The 23,677-nt window shown below is 38.3% G+C and overlaps 1 protein-coding gene across 1 annotated transcript in view; it reads left to right on the forward strand.

Moving 5' to 3' along the window:
• Positions 1–208: 208 nt before the first annotated feature.
• PRKAR2B (protein kinase cAMP-dependent type II regulatory subunit beta) overlaps positions 209–23,677 on the forward strand; it is a 104,693-nt gene continuing 81,224 nt past the window's right edge. Inside the window, exons 1-2 of the mRNA XM_002751728.6 lie at positions 209–752; positions 23,145–23,180. Of these exons, the coding sequence (XP_002751774.1) occupies positions 446–752; positions 23,145–23,180 (343 nt within the window). The 5' untranslated portion in view covers positions 209–445. The remainder of the gene's footprint in view (positions 753–23,144; positions 23,181–23,677) is intronic.

Below are 23,677 nucleotides of genomic sequence, written 5' to 3' on the forward strand. Positions count from 1 at the left end.
TCCCAGCCCTCGGCGCGCCGCCCGCCAGCGCATTCCACCCTGGCGCGGTCAGAACCGCGGGTGCGCGGCGCCTGCCGGCGGAGGTTGCCATGGTTTCCGGGGGTCACGTGGGCGCGCTCTCCCGCGCCCCCTCCCGCGCGCCGCGGTGGGGCGGGGGCGGGGCGACCGGGCGGGGGAGAGGCGCGGTCGCGGCGGGACCGGGAGGAGCAGGAGATGCTGCCAGCCTTCCCGGGGCCGCGCTCGCTCAGCCGCCGCCGCCACACGGAGCAGCCGCGCGCCAGGAGCCGCGGGCCGGGCCAGCCGGGCCGCCGGGGCCCAGTGCGCCGCGCTCGCAGCCGGTAGCGCCGCCAGCGCCGTTGGTACTCGTTAGGCAGCCGCTGGGCCCCAGGCCGGGCCGGGGAGGGGGCGAGGGCGGCGCCCGGGCGCCTGCCGCCGGGGAAGCAGGATGAGCATCGAGATTCCGGCGGGACTGACGGAGCTGCTGCAGGGCTTCACGGTAGAGGTGCTGAGGCACCAGCCCGCGGACCTGCTAGAGTTCGCGCTGCAGCACTTCACGCGCCTGCAGCAGGAGAACGAGCGCAAAGGCACCGCGCGCTTCAGCCATGAGGGCAGGACCTGGGGGGACACGGGCGCCGCTGCCGGGGGCGGCACCCCCAGCAAGGGGGTCAACTTCGCCGAGGAGCCCATGCACTCCGACTCCGAGGACGGGGAGGAGGAGGAGGCGGCGCCCGCAGACGCAGGGGCGTTCAATGGTGAGGACCGGACCCTCTCCGCGCCCACGGACCCCCTCACTGTCCCCTACCGCTCCCCACTGTGCTCTCGGATCCTGCTGCTTTGCGCACCCACCTCTCCACGCATTCGCCACCTTTTCCTACCTTCCCATCTCGCCCACCCCCTCAGCATCCATTTCTGTCTCTCCCAGTCGCCCACCTTCCTACTCTGCTCCCTTGTCATACCCTCTTCCCTTCCTCTGGAGGTGGGAGAGCTGGGAGGTTACGCTTTCCTCTGCCCTTCTGCCCCCTCTGCCTGGGCCGGTTGGGGTGGGCATCTGCTAGAAAGACAACTTTCGCTGTGGTTGGAGGTATTTCGCTTGGAGGATACCATCATTGTGCATAAAGAAACTGGCCCACTTGGCGTCTTCTTTCAGCTCTTGTATTAATGGAATGTCAAAAGAGAAAAGGCGAACGGTGTTTAATGTGACTGGCTTTACTGTTAGGACGGTAGATCATTGAAAGAGGCTTGAAATTGGACTCACTGGGGCAGAACAAAATTTATGGCCAATAGCTCTGACATCCTTAGATAAGAGTTGTCTGTTATTTTCCAATTTACCAATACCATGTTGTGTTATTTTTGGACATGTAACAAAGGATCCTATTAGTCTGAAACCCACGGGGGTCTTTGGAACGAGGAAACAGGTTAATTGTTTGCTTTTTATATAAAGAACATATTGAATTATTTGGTGCTTTATTTTTTTTTAAAGCGTATGAGAAAAAAAACAGTGTAGGAAGTTCTGAAGCCTTGTTGATTGTCTTTAGAATGAAAAGCCAGTGAGTAATTGTAAGGACTGTGCCAGACAGTAGAGCTAGAAAGAATGAATGGGAAAGAAAAAGGAATTTTCTCAAATAGCTGCTCCTGGCAAGTCCCACCCCTTTTGCTTACAACCTTCTTTCCCTAACACACCCAGACACACACCCTCATTTACAGCCCCCCTGTATTTACACAACATGCCCAAATCCCATTTTTATGGCAACCCAAGCTAAAATACCATGGAGTGCAATGTGCAAGTGTTTTCTCTTTGTGGTGTAAGGCAAACATGCATGCACCATTGCACCAGCTTTTATTTATTTACACTGCTTGTGGTTTGTGTGTCCGCAGTGTATTTCATAAAATGAAAACCTTTAAAAGTGTCATTTCATTCCCTTGTGTATGCTCCTAGGAAGATGTTTCTTTTCTTTGCGGGATTGCATGTTGAAATGGTTTATAAAATTAAGGTGTTTTTAGCTTGTCTAAATCTCAGAAACCCTGGAAATTAATGTTGCATGAAGATAAAAGTGAAACTTGTTACTTACAATTTTAATTTTGGACTTTTAAATGTTTCCCCAAGGGGATAATCATAGTCTTAATTGTTTTTGCACAAGAATCAAATCAAATGATTTTCTTACCAGAAACAAGAGAAAGATGAAAGAATGCATGTTTTAAATAGATAGGAAATAGCAGCCAGTAACGGATTACAGAAAGGGCAGAGGTATCTAATACTTCTTTTATGCTCTGGATGCATGCACACATGTTCATGCACACACACCAAGGGGAAAAAAAAGACTCTTTTCCCAGAAGAAAACTAGGAACTAAGGGACTTGGTAAAGATCTTATATATATTCTGTATGATATGTTGTTAATATAATCAGACTCTTTTGTTTGTATAAGAAATTTGAAGTACTTTCCTTTGATGATTCCATTTTCTTATTAAAATAATATATTGTGCGCAGAAGAGATTTAATGTTCATTTTGTAGTGAAGAAATAAGCTGTTAACTTCTGAACAGCAGGGATCATTTTATAGTCTCCAAGCCACCTTTACTGTAAAAATTGCTCAATGTGACTTAAACAAGTTAACCTTGTTAAACAATTGCTCTATTTACTCCCCAGCCTCAGCCCCAAGGACTTTAAAACTTTTTGACTGCAAACAGATAGGATTTGATCATTATCCCTGTGGCACATATATGTGTACAACTGAAACTTTGGCAATAGTACGGGTACTCCTTATGTCAGATGCAGTGCTTTTTGATATTTCCTATTTGAATCAATTATTTCTATTTTAAATTGTGTTGAGACCTGACTTTGAAAAGCATTTAATTATAGGCTACAAAGTGGTTGGCAAGTCTTTCCTGTAAAGGTCGGATAGTAAATGTTATAGACTTTGTGGGCAATGTATGGTCTTGATCAACTACTAATACTTCTTCCTTTCTTCTTTCTTTTCTTTTTTTTTTTTTTCAAACACATACACTTTCTGAGGGTTGGAGTTGTACAAAACTAGCTGCAGATCAAGGCCATAGCTTGCCGACCTCTGGTCGGAAGAAAAAAAGTCAAAATAGTACCGTACCATTCGGGGGAAAAAACTGGAGTGAGCCCAAAGATTATGAGCCTGTTAGTTTGACGTCTATGTCCAGAAATGTGCCACATTGCAAAAAACCCCAGATAATGGGCAATTATGACATAGTAAAGAATAAGGATTGGAAAACAAGTCTTAATTTACTATGATACAATACAAGACCTGCTGGGTCAATAATTCTGAAATTTTCATAGGCATCTCAAGAAGTTTGATTCAGAAATGACCGTAACTCTGTACCATTTTCAGAGAGCTTTTTTGAATAGGTTGAGATGGGACATGGAATCCTTTTTTTCCCCCTCAATAGACATCCAGGTCATTCTGATATCAGTAGTTCCATGACTATACTTTGGAAAACATTTCCAGGTAGTGATAATATTATCTTCTTATTAACAATGAAAACATAATTGTCATTAGTTGACGTTTGCTGTGTGCTGTCTGAATGCTTTATTTTTTTAATCTCAGCTTTATGAGAAAGATAAGGCCGTCACTTGCCCGGTGTTTCACAGCTAGTGTGCTGCAAAATCAAGATTGGGACATAGGTGGACCTGGTTTCATCCCTGTGCTCTTGATTACCAGATTATATCTCCAGATGGGGCTGGGGCTACTATAACCTGAGTATCCCTTATATATCAAGCTCTATTTAGGATCCTTAATGTGTTTTATTGCTAAGACTCCAAACATTAACTTGTCCAAGGTCACACATAAAACAACTAGGTAGTGGAGCCTGATTTCTTAGTCTTATCTGTCTAACCTTGAAGCCCAGGATCATAAGGGAGTTCTTAAATGGAATTTGTTCTGTGGGCTGACTCACAAGTCAGGATTTCCGTGGTTATTTTTTCAGTAATGGTGATGAATTTGCATCGTTGGTTCATATCCTCTCTCGTGAGTCTCTTTAACATAAGCGATGGTATTTATGAGAGGTTGGAGTTAGTGCCCATTGATGGACATAGGGATCAAGCATATGACCTTGACCTTGTAATGTGGTGGTTTGATAAAATAAGCCAGGCATCTGCAGTTAGCTGGAAAAATGTTTCCTGGCCAGGGCTCAGAGATTTTTGAGGGTCAGGTGGCATGGCTGTAGGTGGCACTAGACCAAACAGTCAGATGGGTGAATGTGTTCTTCTTTCCTACCTTTCCAAAGGATCCCTTCCTCTTCTAATAGCTTTCCTTTCCCTCTCCTGTTCCAATCTTATCAATTCTAATTGTTACTTTCCATTTACTCTCAATACTGGTCAAAAAGGTAAGCTTTAGGTGTTCGAATGATAATGTCTTATGGTGGCCCTTTCTAGGGAAACTCTCAAAGGCCAGAAAGAAGCCATAATGGAAATCTCTTGGCATCTTCTCTGCCTCCCTCTTCCCCGTGCTAGAGAAAGCAAATATAGTCTGAAAGGGTAGCATCCCTAGGCCTTGAATTTCTTAAAAGGGTTTACAGTAGGCTACCGCATGGCATCAGTACTAGTTTGGAGTAAAATCTGCGGGTAATGATTTTATATAGGCGTCATCAGGAGATCTTGTGTTATGACCCATCAACTGAAAATGAAGTAAATACCATTCAGATTACTCTGATAAATGAAAAAGTGGTCAAAAACAAAATTAACCACACATGGGCACATGAAGAGTAGTCAATCTGGGAGAAAAAATAGCACTATGATATAAAATAAAGAGCTGATTGTCTGTATTATAGAAGAAAAAGATCTAGAGTTCACAGTAGATACACATACCAAAAATAAGATACACATACCAAAAATAAGATACACATACCAAAAATATAGAATCATACCCCATAGGACAAGAATATCAAAGGTAATAAGTTACAATTTACCGTGTAATAACTATGATTTAATCCTCTTAACTCTGTCCCATGTCCAGTCTTGTTGGAATCTTTTGGTAAAAACCAAATCAAAGGGAATTTGGAGACTTTACAAAACATCTTTAAAGTCAAGCAAAATATTGTAAAGTTAGAGCTTGTGGTGATGGACTGGTGGGAAATTAAAAGAATAAACTTATACATCATGAGAAGAAATGATTGAAAGAGAATTGAGAAAAAATATTCATGTGTCTGAAGTTTTCTTAGAGAATTATGAGAAGATATTCTTCATCTTTGTTAAATACAGGATTAAAAGATCTAAGCTTCATTGTAACTTGACTACAAGTCAGAAATCTGAAATGATTAGAAATCTGAAATGTTTATGTGGTCTTCCTAAAATGAGGTGGTAAAACAATAAGGGCAAGATTGACTTCCCAAGTATATGCTTTGGAGATGTTTGTAACTGGCTCACTGTACTGTCTGTTGAGTTCATGGTCTCACAACAGGAAATCATAGAATAGTTATAGCTTTAAATAATTGTTGCATTTTGGCCAGGTGCAGTGGCTCATGCCTGTAATGCCAGCACTTTGGGAGGCTGAGGCCGGGGAATTGCTTGAGCCTTGGAGGTTGAGACCAACCTGGGCAACAGAGTGGGGCCCCATCTCTCCAATAAAATGTAAAGATTAGCCAGGCATTGTGGCATACCTCTATGGTCCCAGGTACTTTGAAGCCTGAGATGGGAAGATTGCTTGAGCCCAGGAGGTTGAAGAGCCTGCAGTGAGACATGATCACATCACTGTACTCCAGCCTGGGCAACAGAGACTTTGTCTCAAAAAAAAAAGAAAGAAAAAGTTGCTTTGGCCAATTTATTAGGCTAACTAACCTCTATGTGTTTTTTAAAAACTGTATTCTCTGTGCCCACTAAAAATTATTATGAGACAAAGCAGCCAGTTGTTTGCTCTCATCTCCTATGCGATGTGGTTACCACCACACAACTAAATAAATTTATTTTAGTGGTTGTAGTTATATAGTCATTGTAGTGAATACAAGTGACTGAAAGTTGAAATGTCCTTTTAATATATTGTTAGCCTTGTAAATACGTTTTTTTAGTTTGAAAAATGTATGTAAAGTTAATTTTTTTGGATTAACTTAAATTCAGACTTTTTAAAATGTATGATGCATTGCGCTAGGAACATTGATTAATAATACCTCCCTTGTAAGGCTGTTACAAGGATGAATGGGTTAATATTCGTAAGGCCCTTAGGACAATGTGTTAAATAAATGACATCACTGATATAAAATCTTACAGAGCTATATACTTTTTTTGCACAATAGCAATTTCATTGTATTTTATGGAAATGAATCCAGTATTGCACTTCTTTGGCGAGAGAAAGTAGGAAATGAGCTTATGTGGCAGTTTTACTTGGGATTTAATGTTACACAGTAATAAAATCCATATCCTTTCAACTCATAATTTGTTTCTGAGAGCTCCAGGATTTTGTAATTAATGAGACTTTATAGTTTTTGGCTATTAGAGATTTAAATGATGGTTTTAAATCCTCCTGAAATGGATTACATCGTTCATGACAATGGCTAAAATATTGAAACCATTATTTTAGTTATGAGCATAAAAACAATAGTATCAGAAAAGATATAAAACTTATTTTGAGTTACAGATGGTGATTGTGCTTTTCAAAGCAGAGATTAAGAACATTGTTCATTTTACTAGTAATAGTAAATGAATTTACTAGTAATAGTAAGTGGATTGCTTTAGGGGTTAAAATTGGGAAACCAAAAACCTTGAAATAGTGTCCTTTCTTCTCTTATCCATCTATTACTTTGGGCTTTGGAAGAAGGGAGGTAAAGGGAGAAAGGTAATGAAGTCCGGAGAGAATGAGGGAGAGAGCGATCAAGAGAGAAGTACAACCAGTTGTGAAGGCTTGTGTAACTTAACACTTTGTCTGAAGACATGCAGTGGAAACGACTAAACAAATTGAAGCATGAGTACTTTCATTTTTCTACATATCAAAAATCAAACCATTTAGCTTATTTTAGATAAGACAGTACCGGCTGTGTGTGTGTGTGTGTGTGTGTGTGTGTGTGTGTGTGTGTATGCACATACATTGATGTGCTATGTCTGGGTAGAACAGGAATAAATATTGAATGGTTATTTTATTGTTGCAAATCTCATTCCATGGATTCCAGTAAATTTCCAGCTGTCAAGATTTTGTTGACAGCTATGTTGGAAAACAGTGTTTCTTTTTCAACTGTGCAAATACAAACAGGAGACCTTCAAATCCATCCATTTGGGGTTTATTTATGACCCATCAAGAAAGTCATTTGTCGGGAGTAGTAGCAATAAAGTCCTACAGTGGAGGTTGAGGATTTATGGAATATTTTAAGGTGAGCGATTCGGGGAAGGAGACTGAAGTGACTCATGTAGGGTCTACCTTAGAAGTGTGGAGAATCACAGAAAGTGCTGAAATCTGGAATGGCATATTAGAAGCAATCTGTGAAGAGTTGGAAATTAGGATATTGTATTTATTCATTCACTGTACAAATATTTGTTGAGAGCCAACTTTTTTATTATTTAAAGAAATGATTAGTTCTAAAATTTACTCTTTAGACTTTTTTTTTTTGGTAGAGATGGGGTCTTGCTTTGTTGCCCAGGCTGGTCTTGAATTCCTGGGTTCAAGCATTTCTTTTGCCTTGGCCTCCTAAAGTGTTGGAATTAGAGGAGTGAGCCACTGTGCCCTGCCTAGACTTGTTAAGACACCATCCTTTTGTCAGATGGCCTCATAGGTAGTATGTGTGATCAATTTTGTTAATAGATGGGGCAGGTGAGAGAGAAGTTTCTTACCCATATTTGGTAGGCTTTGGCCTTATAAATTTGATTTTATTCATAGAACTTTTGCCAACATTTTGTGTGCTATTTATATGAACGTATATGAGTTTTTTCTGTCTTCCATCAAGTAGATAGATAAGGTTTAAAAGACTGGGCTAAAGAAAAGTACTGTTGTCTTCAGAATTTCCCGGTTTTTTTGCTCTTTGATTCTTTTTCAGTGAAGTGAAATCTAATATTAGACTATATTTTCCTATTGTTTGCTTAAGAAGAGACAATGGAAACACATAAAAGTGAAGCCAAGAAGATACAACACAGTGATTTTTCTGAGTTGGATGAATTGTTACTGTGTTCTTGGTCCTGTTCTTCTCCTTCCCGTCTTATCTCATCTAGTTGTACTTGGGATAGTCACAAAACCCTGCTATAAAAACCTCACTATGATGCTCATCATTTTATGGGAGTGAATTTTGTGCTTCACAAATTCAAAATGACTCAGACTGCTTCATTATGTAATTATTTTGTAGAAAGAATCTGAGCTAAAATTCTCAGGTCATGGCTTACATGACAACAAAACAATTTCAGAAAATCAGAACTATAAACAGTTGGTATAACATTTATAAATGTTTCAGCAATAGGCTCTGCCATGTGTAACTTAATATGTTTGGAAACTAAAAAAAGTAATTCCAGTTGCTGCTGTTTAAAAATGTTTCTTAATTTAAAAAAAATACAAAAGGTCAAAATGTAAACACATGTTCCACATAAAAGTGAAGCCAAGAAGATATACTGTATACAGTTATTCCTGTATCCGTTAGGCTAAGGATGACATTGTTTAATTTACATTAGCTGTTCCAAGACAAAATAGTCCATGGGAGTGACACCGAGGGGAATTTTGGGGGTAAAAAAAGAATGAAAAAAGCCATTTGTTCCAGTATATTTCAGTTAGTCCCAAAAAGCATCTTTTTCAAAGGTCATGTTGAATTAAAACATGATTCGGCTGTTTCATTCTCATTATTATAGAAGGCGAATGTTTTTTAAAGGATGTTCTTTTGGGCCAGGTGCAGTAGCTCATGCCTATAATCCCAGTACTCTGGGAGGTCAAGGTGGGCAGGTCACCTGAGGTCAGGAGTTCGAGACCAGCCTGGCCAGCATGGTGAAATCCCATCTCTACTAAAAATACAAAAATTAGCTGGATGTGGTGGCGGGCGCCTGTAATCTCAGCTACTCAGGAGGCAGAGGCAGGAGAATCGCATGAACCTGGGAGGCGCAGGTTGCAGTGAGCTGTGATTGTGCCACTGCATTCCAGCGACAGAGAGGACTACATCTCAAAAAGAAAAAAAAAGGTGTCCTTTTTATTTAATGCTAGTTATTATTAACCTTTTTGACTACTGATGTACCAGATGCTGAACAGTGCTTTATACATAGTGATTTAGTCTGCCCAAAAGTAATTGGTGGAATCAAGGTTTAAAGCTGGCAGTCTGACTTCAAGGTCCATCTCTTCAACCACGGTTTATACACTTCATTTCAGTAACTCTTTTTGCAGTAACGTGGTTGAAAATAATCACGTTTTAAAAAATAAGCTACCTACTTTTCCCTCTAAAAATTTGCAGGCTAGCCCTGCATTGATCTCTCCCTTTTACAATTTGCTTTCTCTGTCTATTCAACCCAAATTAGCATTTTGTGTACTGTAAAAACTCAATACATTTGTTTTTTATTTCGTTTTGTTTTTGAGAGAGTCTTGCTTTGTCGCCCAGGCTGGAGTGCAGTGGTGTCATCTTAGCTCACTGCAACCTCTGCCTCCATGTTCAAGTGATTCTCCTGCCTCAGCCTCCTGAGTAGCTGGGATTACAGGTGCACATTACCACATCTGCCTAATTTTTGTATTTTTGGTAGATACGAGGTTTTTCCATGTTGGCAAGGCTGGTCTGGAACTCCTGGCCTCAAGTGATCTACCTGCCTCAATCTCCAAAGTGCTGAGATTACAGGCATGAGCCACCACACACAGCCTTATATTTATTTATTTTAGAAATAATCACCTCATGTATTGAGCTGCTTAATTCTCAAATTTATTTTTTATATACCATTATTAGCAAAATATATTTGAGTGTACACCCCAAAATATGTTTATAAATTTTATACATGTGCCAATATATTGACTTATGTGTATGATAAAGCTTCCTAGAATATAAATTTTGAAAGGAGGAAGTAAAAAGCAATTCCAAGCAAGTTGTAATTTTCTCCTATATCCCAACATATTGCTTTATACACTGTCTTGGCATAGATGGACCCCATTTTGGAGACTACAATTCTAAACATACCGCTTGAATTGATAATCTAGTAATGTATAAAGTAGCCATGATCAACTTTAGTTCCCTGATTCAAGCTTCTAGATTATAAAGGATTTTCAGTGTCTCTGTGTGTGTGTGTGTGTGTGTCTGTCTTTTTAAAAAGACAGTCACTAGATAAGTTATTTGACTCAACAGAAGTTTGGCAGAATACAGAAGAAAATTCTATCTTATAAAAAGGAAATAAAACTATATTATCTGAAGAGGGATATCCAGACTTTTTCTTTTAAAACCTGTTTTTCTATATATCTTGAATTCCAATTATAGAGCAGAAATGTTTTTGGTGCAACATTTGCGGATGGGACAAAGAGAATCATATTATAGTTGTCTGGCTAGGAATCTATAAATCATGGAAATTAGAAGAAAGTCTAAAGTTTAAAATAGTTTAAAATAAATGCAATTTCTTAGAATATTTTAGATTATTTGGTTAGGAGAGACCATTCACTAATTTTTTTTTTTTTTTGGAAATTTTGAAAAAATGTTTTGCATGTGCTTGGATTACCTATTAAATAAACTGTAAGTGTAAAAATACTTGAAAGAAAGGCAAATCTTTTGTATATATCCATTAAGTCGTAAATAAAATACATATATAGCAGCACATGACATGATTCTAAATTGATATAGCCAAATATTTTTGTCTTAAGTCATTCTCTTGGTCCTGAATGTCCATTCCCCTCTCCATATCTTTCTGCTAACTCTCACTCTTTTCCAAAGGTTTAGTTTACATTTCACCATACCAAATCTTTGCAAGTTTCCCTCCTTGATATTAATAGTATCAATATGGTAGAATGAATACGGCCTCCATCAGTCAGCTTTGCAGATGTCAAGGGTCCTCAGTACAGGCAGGCAAGAATGTACAGGAATATACCCTCTTTAAGTCTTTCCTGTATATGTTGTGCTTTGTCCACAGTAGGTGTGCAAATGTTTTTTAATATATTGAATACTAAGTGTCTAATGGTAAATGTCTATGAATGTAAAATGATTGAAAACTTCTTAGACATGTAAATATCTTAAATAGACTTACAATAATAGTCTCCTAATAATCTTTTACATTAATGTATTTTAAAATGTTTTCACAAAGTATAAAAGCTTTAGTCTATCTTCAGTTAAGTCTCATAGGTTTGGACTTCATTATATTAAAAATATAATGTGAGGCTTGGGCCTGATGTTTAAACACTCTATAAAATGCACAGAACTCACGAACACAGGCTTATTTTGCCTGTAGGATTTCATATTCTAGTTGAGGTGACATTCTTGCCCCCTACAAACCTCTAATACAGCATTTCATTGCATCTGCTAATGTGAATCCTGTGCTTAATCTAAAACTGATCTATTGCCCTGAACCTGCTTTGTCCATTTTCATCTCTTTGCCTTTCCTCATCATTCTTGCCACCTTGCAAGTCAAGCTGCCCTCCTCCCTTTATTTCTTGAATCCTGCTGAGCCCTCAAAACTCACTTGCTCTTTGGAGTTCTCCAGTTTTTCTCTAACTTCAGCACAGGCCTGTCTCTTTAAGACTGAAACGGACATATCCACCTGCTTACCGAATACCTTTGCTTGTCTGTTCTTCAGGCAACACCAAACAATTTTATCCTAAAGTGAATGTGTTCTCTCTTTCCTCAGTTCTTCTCTACTGTTTCCCCTTCTGCTAGTTTTCATAAACAATGGTCGCTAGAGCTCCCTTTCCTTTGCCTCATACTTTTTAAACCTGGCCATTTGATTTTATGGAAAAAGCAAAAATAAACCAGATTGCTTTTGGTTGCCAAAAATTTAAGAGTAATTATATGAAAAATCTGAAATAATGGAAGCTTTTTTAGTAGTATGACTTCATTTTGCTATAGACTCCAGGTTTGAAGCCTGACTGCCATTTGTAACTTTTGGGACTTTTAATAAGTTACGTATTTTATGATCAGTGCCTCATTTTCCTCATCTATAAAATGGGAATAAAGATAGTACCTACTTCAGTGGGTTGTTTTAAGAATTAAATGAATTAACAGTATTTGGCATACACTAAGCATTATATGTGTGTTTGTGAAGAAAACAAAATACAACAAAACAAAAAAATACATGCAAGTTTTAGAATTCAATGAGCATGACAGTGTTTTAAAAAATTTAAATTTGATTGGAAATATAAACTAGAGATTGCTCTCAAGTCAATATAGTAATAGTACTTTAAAAAGTTATTAAAGAGAAATATAAAAGTAAAGTCTAAATCTTTTAGTTAAAAGTTTCAAAATTTTAAAAACTTGCACTCCTTTCAATCTGTGTCTTCCTTTAATTTCATTTGAAATTTGAGAAAAATAGTCTGACTTGGGGAAAAAAGTAAAAAAAAAAAAAAAAGATGGGATAAAGCTTTGTTTTGTTTTCATACCATCCTTTCCCCTGAGAATCAGTGTTTAACTGACAGAGTAAATAGATGTCTGTGTACAAAATCTCCACGTTTATGGTCTTAAATTTAAGATTTAACAACTTAGTAATTTTTGAACAACTTAGGAACTTGTAGGTAGAAGTATTGAAAATTGTTACTTTATTTAAATAAGGCAGTTGCTTGTAGAAAAACATAAATATGTGCCTGAAATACAAATTAATTTGAAAACAGTTGCATTAAATTTACAGCTTGTCGCAATTTCCTCATGTCATAATATTTATAAAAGTAAGCTCATGGTGGGGCAAATTTATACCTCTCCAAGTCTTACATTAGTATGTGTTTTTATTCTGAAAACTTATAATTCTGTACTTACTCAGCTACAAATTGCTAATAATTTATTTTTAGAAGGAAATAAAGACAGTCTTTGGGGACTTTGTTTTTACATGGAGTTGTTCGTAGGTCTTTGATTGTTTTTATTTCACTGTTAACAGCAGTTTATCAGCCAAGCAATATTAGGACTTTTGATGCACCATAATTCCTTGAAATACCTTTCTTATAATTCCTTAGATAGAATCCAAAAGGTATTTTAGTGTTTGAATTTTAACAAAAACCTGCTTGTAAAAAGGATATTTTATGAAAAATATTTTAGGAGCACATTTAGCATTAAAGTACATTTTGAACTTAATTTGGTTGGTCTCATAGTATTGAAACATTGAGAGATTTTTATCTGCCAAAATTGAGTAGAGAAGAATTTTTTTCTCTTTCTTATTGTGAGGTATTTTCATATACAGAAAGACACAGATAAATAGGAACACTAATATAAGCAATCCTCTAGCTGTGACAAATTTTAACATTTTGGCACCCTTTGTGGTTTTTTTAATTATTTTTTTTCTGGCTGGGGCTCACGCTTGTAATCCCAGCTCTTTGGGAGGCCAAAGTGGGTGGATCATCTGAGGTCAGGAGTTCGAGACCAGCCTGACCACCATGATAAAACCCCATCTCTACTAAAAATACAATAATCAGCCAGGTGTGGTGGCACATGCCTGTAATCCTTGCTTCTCAGGTGCTGAGGCAGGAGAATTGCTTGAACCTGGGAGGCCATTTTGCAGTAAACTCCGGCCTGGGTGACAGAGTAAGACTCTGTCTCAAAAAAAAAGAAAAAAAGGTGTTTTTTTTCCCCTCTTTTAAAATATACCAGTGTGCAGTAGGAGGAGGCTCTTGTGTACTCTATCCTGTCCCCTTCTATCAGCTTCTCTCTCCAGAGATAACCACCTCCATGACGCATTTAGTGTTTATATTTCAGCTATGTGGTTTTGCACTATTACTACGTAGGTATTTATCCATAGGTTAGAAATTTATATACATTTTGCACTTATAAAAGTTTCTTTTATGTAAATTATTATCCATGAACTTGTTTTTGAGAACAGCATTTGAGATGTTACATTGAGTCATGCAGTTCTAGTTCATTTATTTTAAGCTGCTATGTGGTATACCCTTGTATAAATACACACTTTATCCACTCTTCGGTAAATATTTTGGTAGTTTTCAGTTTGTTGTTATAGTGCTGCAGTGTGTGTGTGTGTGCGCGTGTGCGTGCGCACGCTAGGCAAATGTAGTTCTTAAAGATGGTTTTCAAAGTGTGGTCTGGATACCCCTGGGGGACCATTCCCTCCTGTTCCCAGACCTTGCAAGAGTCCATAGGATGAAACTTGTAATAATACTTCTAAGGTTTTCTTTGCCTTTTTTTCTCTCATGCTCTCACATGGCAACTTACAGTAGAGTTTTCCAGAGGGTGCGTGATGTATGATACTGCAACAGATTGAATGCAGGAGGAGATAGGAGAACCCAACCATCTTCTATCATACCAGATTTGTAAAAATGTAAAACAAAGTCGTTCTAAATTTTACGAAATCTTGTTGGTTTTAGAAAATTTGTATAAATTTTGCACTTATAAAAGTTTCTTTTATGTAAATTATTATCCATGAACTTGTTTTTGAGAACAGCATTTGAGATGTTACATTGATTCATGCAGTATTATAACAGTATTTTTATCAAAATATGTTATGAATAACATACGTTCTTTCAAATTAGTATTTTAAATATCTGTTTTAATTTATAATGCAATAAATATTAATAGATATAACCATATACACAAATAATTTTTAAAAATATATAGAGGTTTTGAGACTGAAAAGCTTGCAGACTGCTGCTGTGGGGTATTTACCTAAGGGTGGAAATACTGATTTTAGGGGTGCACAGCTTTGACTTCACCTCACATTGTCGTATCTGCTTTGCAAAGGTGTTGTACCAGTTTGCACTCTGATCAGCAGTGTGAGTTCCTGGTTTTCACATTGAAGCTAACATTCAATATTGTCAGATTTTAACAAGCTTTGACAGTAGGATAGATGTCAGATAGGATATTACTGTGAATTGGATTTGTTTTCCCCTTATTACCAGTGATATTGAACATCTTTTCAGGTTCATTGACCATATTTCTAGTTTATTTTCTTTTAAAATTTTTGGCCATTTTCCCCATCTGCCTGATTGTGTTTTTCTTACTGATTTGTAGAAGGATTTTTCTTTTTTTCTTTTTCTTTTCTTTTTTTTTTGAGACAGAGTTGCCCAGGCTGGAGTGCAATGACATGATCTCTGCTCACTGCAACCTCCGCCTCACAGCATCAAGTGATTCTCCAGTCTCAGCCTCTGGAGTAGCTGGGACTACAGACATGTACCACCATGCCTGGCTAATTTTGTATTTTTTTTTCCAGTAGAGACGGGGTTTCTCCATGTTGGTCAGGCTGGTCTCAAACTCCTGACCTCAGGTGATCCACCAGCCTCAACCTCCCAAAGTGCTGGGATTACAGGTGTGAACCACTGCGCCCAGCAGGATTTTTCTTTTCTCTCTTTTCCTCTTTCCTTTCTTCTGTCTCTTTCTTTGTCTTTCCTTTCCTCCCTTTCTGCCTTCCTTTTAATGTTCTGGCTACCAACCCTTTTTTGGCAATAGTCATTGAAAAAAAATCTTCTAATCTTGGGTTTGTCTTTTCATTTTATTTACTGTAACTTTGAACATAATTTTAAATTTTAATGTAGGCTCATGTTAATCATTCCTTTTGTTTGTGATTTTTTTGCCTTTTTAAAGGATTTCCTTAGTAACTCAAATTAAAAACATAATCTCTTTATTTTCCTGTAAAAATTTGTAGGTCTTAAGTTTCATCTTCTGGAAGGAACATCTTCATTCTGTGAGGTGTACGGGGGAAGACTTTTAATATGGGTATTTTCTATAACTGTACTGTTACTAGTAGGTCAACCTTAATCACATCCCTGATTGTTCTCTCCATTGCTCTTAATTTCAAAGCCCCCCCCCCCACTCCCGCCTGCCTTTTCCCTTTTGTTTTCCCTAAATTACCCTTCTCTGGAGCTGTTTTGTTGTGACTTTATGGACATGTAGCAGTTTGAATCCTTTGCAGCTTCCAGCTTTCCTGGTATTCTTAGCGTCGTTTGGATTGTTTACTCTTAGAAACAGAACATTAGTCTCCATAAATCTGCGCTTTGCATGAATCTGACCATGCAGACTAAAAGAGACAGTTTTGTGTATGGAGAAGCAGAGAGTGAATTTACATCATCTTGACAGTGGCTTTTCCCACCATTGTCTACTTATTCTGAGCCCACATTTAAAATCCTAAAAGTATCTGGGAACCTTTTTCTTGACATTGTTACTGCCTCAACTCTGTAGTTATATAAAAACTTAGTCATTTTAGGACCCTTCTAGCTGAAACTGTATTTTTTCCCTTTTTTCCTAAGAGGGCATTGTTGGTAAAAAAAAAAACCTCATGAATTAAGAAGTGGAGAGTTGTGTCCATTCACAAGCAAAAAAATTTTTTTCTAGTTTAAAAATTATGTTTTATTACCTGGATAGTCTAAAATGTCAGTTATATTTTGAGGAGTTTGGTTAATAAATACAAAGAAAGTCTTTGAAGTTGGCACTTTGTAAAAGCAGAAAGAACATTTATATTTCGTTATAAATACCACTTATTCTGCCCCACCTCCAGACATAATCTTCGTGTCTGGGTGGGTTGGAAACCTGATCTCTGTACTTCTTGCTGTATAATCAGAAAGGAAGAAGAAAAGTGGTCCCCAAATGCTGGCTTCTCAAACAGCTCCCGTTATGTCTCATAAGAAGTGCTTTGAGGTACATGGTTCATAATCTGTGTCTCTTTGAGACCAAGACCATGAAGCCTTGGAGAGTACCCTCCAACTGTTGTTCTGTCCTTGTACCTTTGAGCCCCTCCACAGGCTGAATCTCTGCAAATTCCCAGGCACTGTGTATTTAGAAATATACAGTATTTCAAGGTTTTACAAGACCATGACGAGTAGAGTTTCTCTGAGTATTAGTAATTGTGGTCAAGGTTCAGCACCTTTTAACAAAAATACAGAAAATATGTGGTCCTTTTTAATTTCAGAAGTTGAGTATGTATTAAAAAGTTTTCAAGCTGTATCTGTTAGGTTAATTAGCAAAATTTTCAAGTTTTGTTGTTTATTTGCTTGTTTGCTGTTGATCTTTTTTTTTTTTTTGAGACGGAGTTTCGCTCTTGTTACCCAGGCTGGAGTGCAATGGCGCGATCTCGGCTCACGGCAACCTCCGCCTCCTGGGTTCAGGCAATTCTCCTGCCTCAGCCTCCTGAGTAGCCGAGATTACAGGCACGCACCACCATGCCTAGCTAATTTTTTATATTTTAGTAGAGACAGGGTTTCACCATGTTGACCAGGTTGGTCTCGATCTCTTGACCTCGTGATCCACCCGCCTTGGCCTCCCAAAGTGCTGGGATTACAGGCTTGAGCCACTGCGCCCGGCCTTGCCGTTGATCTTTTAAAAAAGTTAATTATTCCTTGGTTCAAGAGTAAGCCTTCATTTTAATTTTTGAAGCACAGGCATAAGAGATGTTAATTTAGTCTGCACTAAATACTTTGTGAAAAATAATTATCTTGCATGGTTTCAATATACACAGTTTCTAGAATATTTTATTTAATCAGTTAACAGATTCAGAAAGTGTTTATTGCTAGAAAAGGTGACTAATGGGAGGATAGGGATGCTAAAATTACATAGCTGAATCCATGATTACTGTGTACATTTCACTTTAGGGTATGAGAACACTTTTCTGCAAAAGGCTAATTTATCTAATATGGCTCCAGTATAGATAAGGTAGTTTGTTTTTTATTTTTGTTTGCTCAGGGGTGTGTGTGTGTGTGTGTGTGTGTGCACGCACGTGCGCGCGCACGCCCATGTGCACGTTTATGACTGCAGATCACAGCTCAGGGCTCTTGTTTCTTTAACTTGGAGTTTCTGTCCCAGCAGTATGCTCAGCAATGCAAACTGTGTATATTGCTATCAACCTGACATTTAGTTTCATAGATTATCTAAGTTTTTTAGTCTTTTGCTGGATTTCTCTTTCACCTACATTTTTCTAAATTAGGTAGCTACTTGCAGGGTGTAAGTCTTTGAAGCAACTGTATTTGAAAATACAACTAGACATAATAAGCTCTTCAAGGGCAGGGACTCTTACAATTCCAGGGCCCAGCATCCACACGCAACACAACAACAAAATTAGTGGGGACAAGGAGATTTGTTCTGTTTCCTTGCAGAGTGTATTGATATATTCTGCAGGTATTTACTCAGCACCTTTATCTGCCAGGCACTGTGATAGGCTTTGGGCATGAAGAGGTGAGCAGATAAGCAGAACTCAGTCCAGCAGGTATGGGAGGCAGTTTTCACTGCTGAGGAAGAGAGAATCCTTCAGTTTATCCAAAGTATGGAGGATTTTTCTTGTAAGGACACTCCAGGATTAAAGAAGACTTGCATCGGTTACACGTCTGGGTCTCTTGGGAGCGTAGGAACTAAAACTAATCTAGTGGAATATGGTTTGGCAACTGAGGAGATCTCTGGTTACACAAGCATGAAGATATTCATAGGAACATAAGACTCAGTGTTCCACTGCAGTAGTGTTGGGGAGAAAGTCAAACCTTATATAAATATTTCTGTCTTTTTCCTTGGGAATTCACCAAGATCCTAGGTTATATTCTCTTAAAAAATGCTAGGATTTTACTCTGTTCTTAAATTGTATTGTTTCTCCAGGCATACAATATGTTTCCTATTTTTTCCTTCTATTCTAGTCTCTAGTTTTTACTCTTTGTGGGGGGTGTGTGTGTGTGTGTGTGTGTGTATTCACCGAATATCCACAAAATAAGAAAATCTGAAGGTGAAAACCAAGAGTCTGAGAAAATTTTATTTGACTTGTTGCATTTTTAAACACATTTATCTGTTAACATTATTTTGAGAATTTGTATTGCTGTTCATTTTGTATATTTAAAAAGTGGTGATATTAGTTTACAATAAATAAGCATCAGTCTCTAACATTTGAATAGGAATTTATAGTTGACAGGTACATCCAAAGATGTTTAGGGTTTTCTTTTTTCTTTTTTTTTCAGCCAAAGCAGAAATCCCCCCCTTTTTTGTTTTTGAGATGGAGTCTCCCTGTGTCGCCCATAGTGGAGTGCAGTGGCACAATCTCTGCTCACTGCAACCTCCAACTCTTGGGTTCAAGTGATTCTCTTGCCTCAGTCTCCCGAGTAGCTGGAATTATGGCACCCACCACCGTGCCTGGCTAATTTTTTTGTATATTTAGTAGAGACGGGGTTTTGCCATGTTGGTCAGGCTGGTCTTGAACTTCTGACCTCAGGTGATCCACCCACCTTGGCCTCCCAAAGTGTTGGAATTATAGGCCTGAGCCACCATGCTCAGCCAGGTTTTCTTCTTCAGAAAAACCCCCTGAAAGAAGGAGGACATATCTTACTCTCTATATATCATAAGGTGAGAATTTAAGTAAACGTTACGTGGTTCATCTATGCCATCAGAAAGCTATGTGGCCAGTATTAGAGCCCAAGGCTCTTCTGTCAGTTGGGTGGTCTGTCCTTGCCCCATGCATCACCGCCTCCCTGCTAGTGATGGGAGAGGTCAGATGTTGGCAGTGCCCATCCTCACCTTCTTGCTCCCCTTCCCTGACTTAGGCTCCTGAGAGAGGGGACCAGGCAAAGCTTGGCCAGATGTACTTTTCTTTATTTCCAGCAAGGCCTCCACCCTCAATACCCCCAGCCTTCTTCTCTGTTTTGGTAATTAGACTAAAACACTTAGAAAAATGGTGAAGGTGACTGTTAAATTGCTGAAAGTTCATACAGGAAACACTTGTGTTTCATCCCTGCAAGTGGAAATGGAGGGATTTGAGCATGAGAGATTGGATTTTTGGTGATCTCAAAACCCACTCTTTACCTTATCTACTGCATTCCACTTGCTTGGTGCAGTTGTCTTCTCAACTGTCCAGTCCTATGCCCCATTTACTGTCAGGAAATGAAAATCATGGTCATATAACCTGTCTACCGACAATTTAGAAATTGATAGAATGTCTAGCAAAAATATCAAGGAGAAATAAAGTAAAATAATTTATAGCAAGCAAAACGTATTTCAGTAGGTGTGTGCTTCAGTATGTACTCAAGAAGACAATGCAGTTAGAGTCTCCTACCTAGATGTACAGGTGCTATGAATATAAAAGCTGTACATGGAGTCTGATCAAAAAGCACTGTACTAGCAATCTAGATATCATAAGGGGCATTATAGCAGTCATGGTTTTCTGAAATGATGAACATCTGTTAGTAAAATTCCAAACAAAGCAAGAAACAAAATACAAGACAAAACACACACACACACACACACACACACACAAATTTGATTTATGTTGTCATTGTGTTAGAAAATTCGATGTATATTAAAACTGGATAAATGGCCGGGCACGGTGGCTCATGCCTGTAATCCCAGCACTTTGGGAGGCTGAGGCAGGCGGATCACCTGAGGTCGGGAGTTCGAGAGCAGGCTGACCAACATGGTGAGACCCTGTCTGTTAAAAAAAAAAAATGATCTGGGCACAGTGGCACATCCCTGTGGTCCCAGTACTCTGGAGGCTGAGGTGGAAGAATCTCGAGCCAAGGAGTATCCAGACTGCAGTGAGTGAGCTAGGATGACACCACTGCACTCCAGAATTTAACAGTCTCTCTCTCTCTCTTTCTCTTTTAAAAAAAAATAAAAATAAAATAAATTATTAAAATAAAAAAGCTGCATAAATGAATTGTGTTTATATAAAGCGCTATTAGGATTTAGGCCCTGATGGTTATAAATGGACGTTTTTCTGATATGAATGCCTGGTGGGATGTTTTAAAAGTCATGCAGGACCAAAGTTGTGGGATGTGCAGGACAGTTTTTTGTTGTGCAGGATTGTTATGGCATTTGCCTGACAAAAGCCAAGGAAGGGTGTCCTGTGAATTGATTACTGTGACAATCAAAATTACACCCACAAATTTAGGAAACATCTTCTAGAGAGCGATGCCATCTTTGTGGAAAACCTCTGCCCTAAACACTTCAGAAAGACACAGAAACCTAAGGACCCCAGGAAAACAAAGACTTCCCAACCTTTCAAACTGGGAGCTCACAGTCCTGTGGCTTCATCATCTAGAGAGGCTGGATAGGGCAGGAGGGCAGAAAATATCTACTATATTTTTGCCCCAAGGCTGAGAGAAGTTTTAAACCTTCATCTTGCCTGTATCTGCCTGCACTCTGTTCTGCATTCCTGTGGTTGCATTTTTTTTGCATTTTGTTTCCATTCAGCGCCCTTGTGGCTTGCTGGGGAAGCGCTCTTTAGACTAAATTTCATAGTTGCAAAAAAGGGTTTTGAAAACTGATGGGCCTTTTGGGTGTATGTGTGGTAAAATGTACATATCACAATTTACCTGATGCAAGTTTTTAATGTAAGTAATTTGTGACTGTGCAAATATATGGCTAAAGTATTGTATATAAATAGTAAAAATTGTATGTCTCTCAGTCACTTTGGAGGATATAATTTGTATAAATTTCACAGTTAATCTTTAGTAATAATGAAGATCATGATGTAAGATAATATTCACCTCTTATTGTATGATATCAGCAATCTGTATTTTCACTTTCTTTTCTTTCTCAGGCAGCGTTTTGATGCAAGATAGTCATAAATTCAGATACTCCAGCTTGGATGCAGGGTGGTTGTGTGCTTTAAAACAAATTAATAAATTTCTCTGAGGCTTACTGTAAAATGTACTCATCAGTAGTATGAAGATGCTATATTTCTTTTTTTTTTTTTTGAGACAGAGTTTTGCTCTTGTCACCCTGGCTGGAGTGTAATGGAGCAATCTTGGCTCACTGCAGCCTCCACTTCCTGGGTTCAAGTGATTCATCTGCCTCAGCCTCCTCAGCAATTTCAGTTATGTTTTCTAAGCGGCACAAATCTTTTATAGTATTTGATATAATTGCCAGATTATTTTCTAAAGGTTTTGTATCTCTTTAAATGGTTCCCAGTTAAGTAGCTTCAGCTATCTATTAGTAGCTGGGATTACAGGTGCCCACCACCTTGTCTGGCTAGTTTTTTTTTTTATTTTTAGTAGAGACAGCGTTTCCGCATGTTGGCCAGGCTGATCTCGAACTCCTGACCTCAGGTGACCTGCCTGCCTTGGCCTCCCAAAGTGCTGGGATTACAGTTGGGAGCTACAGCACCCGGCCAAAGATGCTGATATTTAACAGTATGATTGTAAGTGCATCAATGCACTACACATCTGACATAGTTTTGTAATAGTACTTGTTCCTGTGCATACCTGTTTTTCATGCAGTGCAGCCATAGTGCTGATAAAAATTTTGTCTTCTCTTTTTACTTGACCTAAGTGTAAACAAATTTTTTCCATAGTAAACAAATTTCATAATTACTCTTCTAAGTATTGAAGTAGATTCATGACATTGTGTTACCAAAATATGCTGCATGGTACATGATGTCCTTTCTTTATATAAGATGAACCAGAAATGTACCTGCTTTTCTCAAGAAAGAAATGTTTTTAAAAACCTCAGTTCTTGAGATAACTATGTCATCAAAACCACGAAGAAACAGAGCTGAGTTGAGTTGCAGGAGCGGGCAGATGGTAGGCTTGCCAGCTGAGTGGTGCACACACCAGCCTGAGATTGTAGTCTTCAGTGGATAGATTTGCATGTTATGGACATTTGGATTGTACAAAAATTGGCAGAACTATAAATCTGATACTTTTAAGGATATACTATCCTTCACCTAAAGATGATTTCAACATACATGAGCAATTTCAGTTGTGTTTTCTAATTTTATCATTTAAAAAATAATGCTGCTGAATTGATTTATTCATACATTGCTCTTTCCTTCACTAGAAGTAGTCCTTTAGGATAAATCTCTAGTAGATTTACTCTGTTAAATGACACAAATCTTTTATGGTACTTGATATAATTGCCAGATTGTTTTCTAAAAGTATTGTATTCCTTTATATGATTCCCAGTTAAGTAGCTTCAGCTGTCTATAACTGGGGATTTTTTTTTCTTTTAATTTAAAGTGCTAATAGGTAAAATATTGATTTTAATTTATACTTATTTGATTATTAGTGAATTTCAGTATTTAACTTTGGTATGTGACATTTTCTCTTGTTTATCCATCTTTTTCTTTAGTTAAATTATAAGATCATTTACCAATTTGAGCCTTTTCAGGGTTTTGGGAAAATTAGACTTTTAATCTAATCACATTATTCTGCTTTTTCTTCTAGCTCCAGTTATAAACCGATTCACAAGGCGTGCCTCAGGTAAGTCTGATTATGTTATGGATTTTGCTTACTAATGATGACATTTTAAAAATGATAATATTGGACAAGAAGGTACAAAGAGAATAATTGCTGTGTAGTAAACATTTATTTGTCAGTTATTTTTCTCAGAAAACACAACCATCTGATATAATCACAGTCTAGGAAGCAACTGAAAAATGCCCTCTGAGTGGCTAAACTGAAAATCAGACTGTACACTAAACTGGTGGACGTTTTAAAATGGAGACTCTCAGCCCGGGGTGTTATTCTTGCTTTTGATAGAATTACTACCTGCATGGATGTCTGATTTACCAGCCATAATCTAGAAGCAGCGATTTAGCAGATGGGTAAAGGACACCTTAGAAACAGGGTTAAGTGAGTGTGTGTTGTCTTTTTAATAAGAGACACAAGAACTCTTAAAATGCAGATATAAGAACTTGTCATTATGGGGCCATTTAGAATAGGAGCAAATTGCTTTATGTTTGTTCGTGCCTCTGAGG

Source organism: Callithrix jacchus, chromosome 11 (genome assembly GCF_049354715.1).
Source record: "Callithrix jacchus isolate 240 chromosome 11, calJac240_pri, whole genome shotgun sequence".
NCBI classification, from domain to species: domain Eukaryota; kingdom Metazoa; phylum Chordata; class Mammalia; order Primates; family Cebidae; genus Callithrix; species Callithrix jacchus.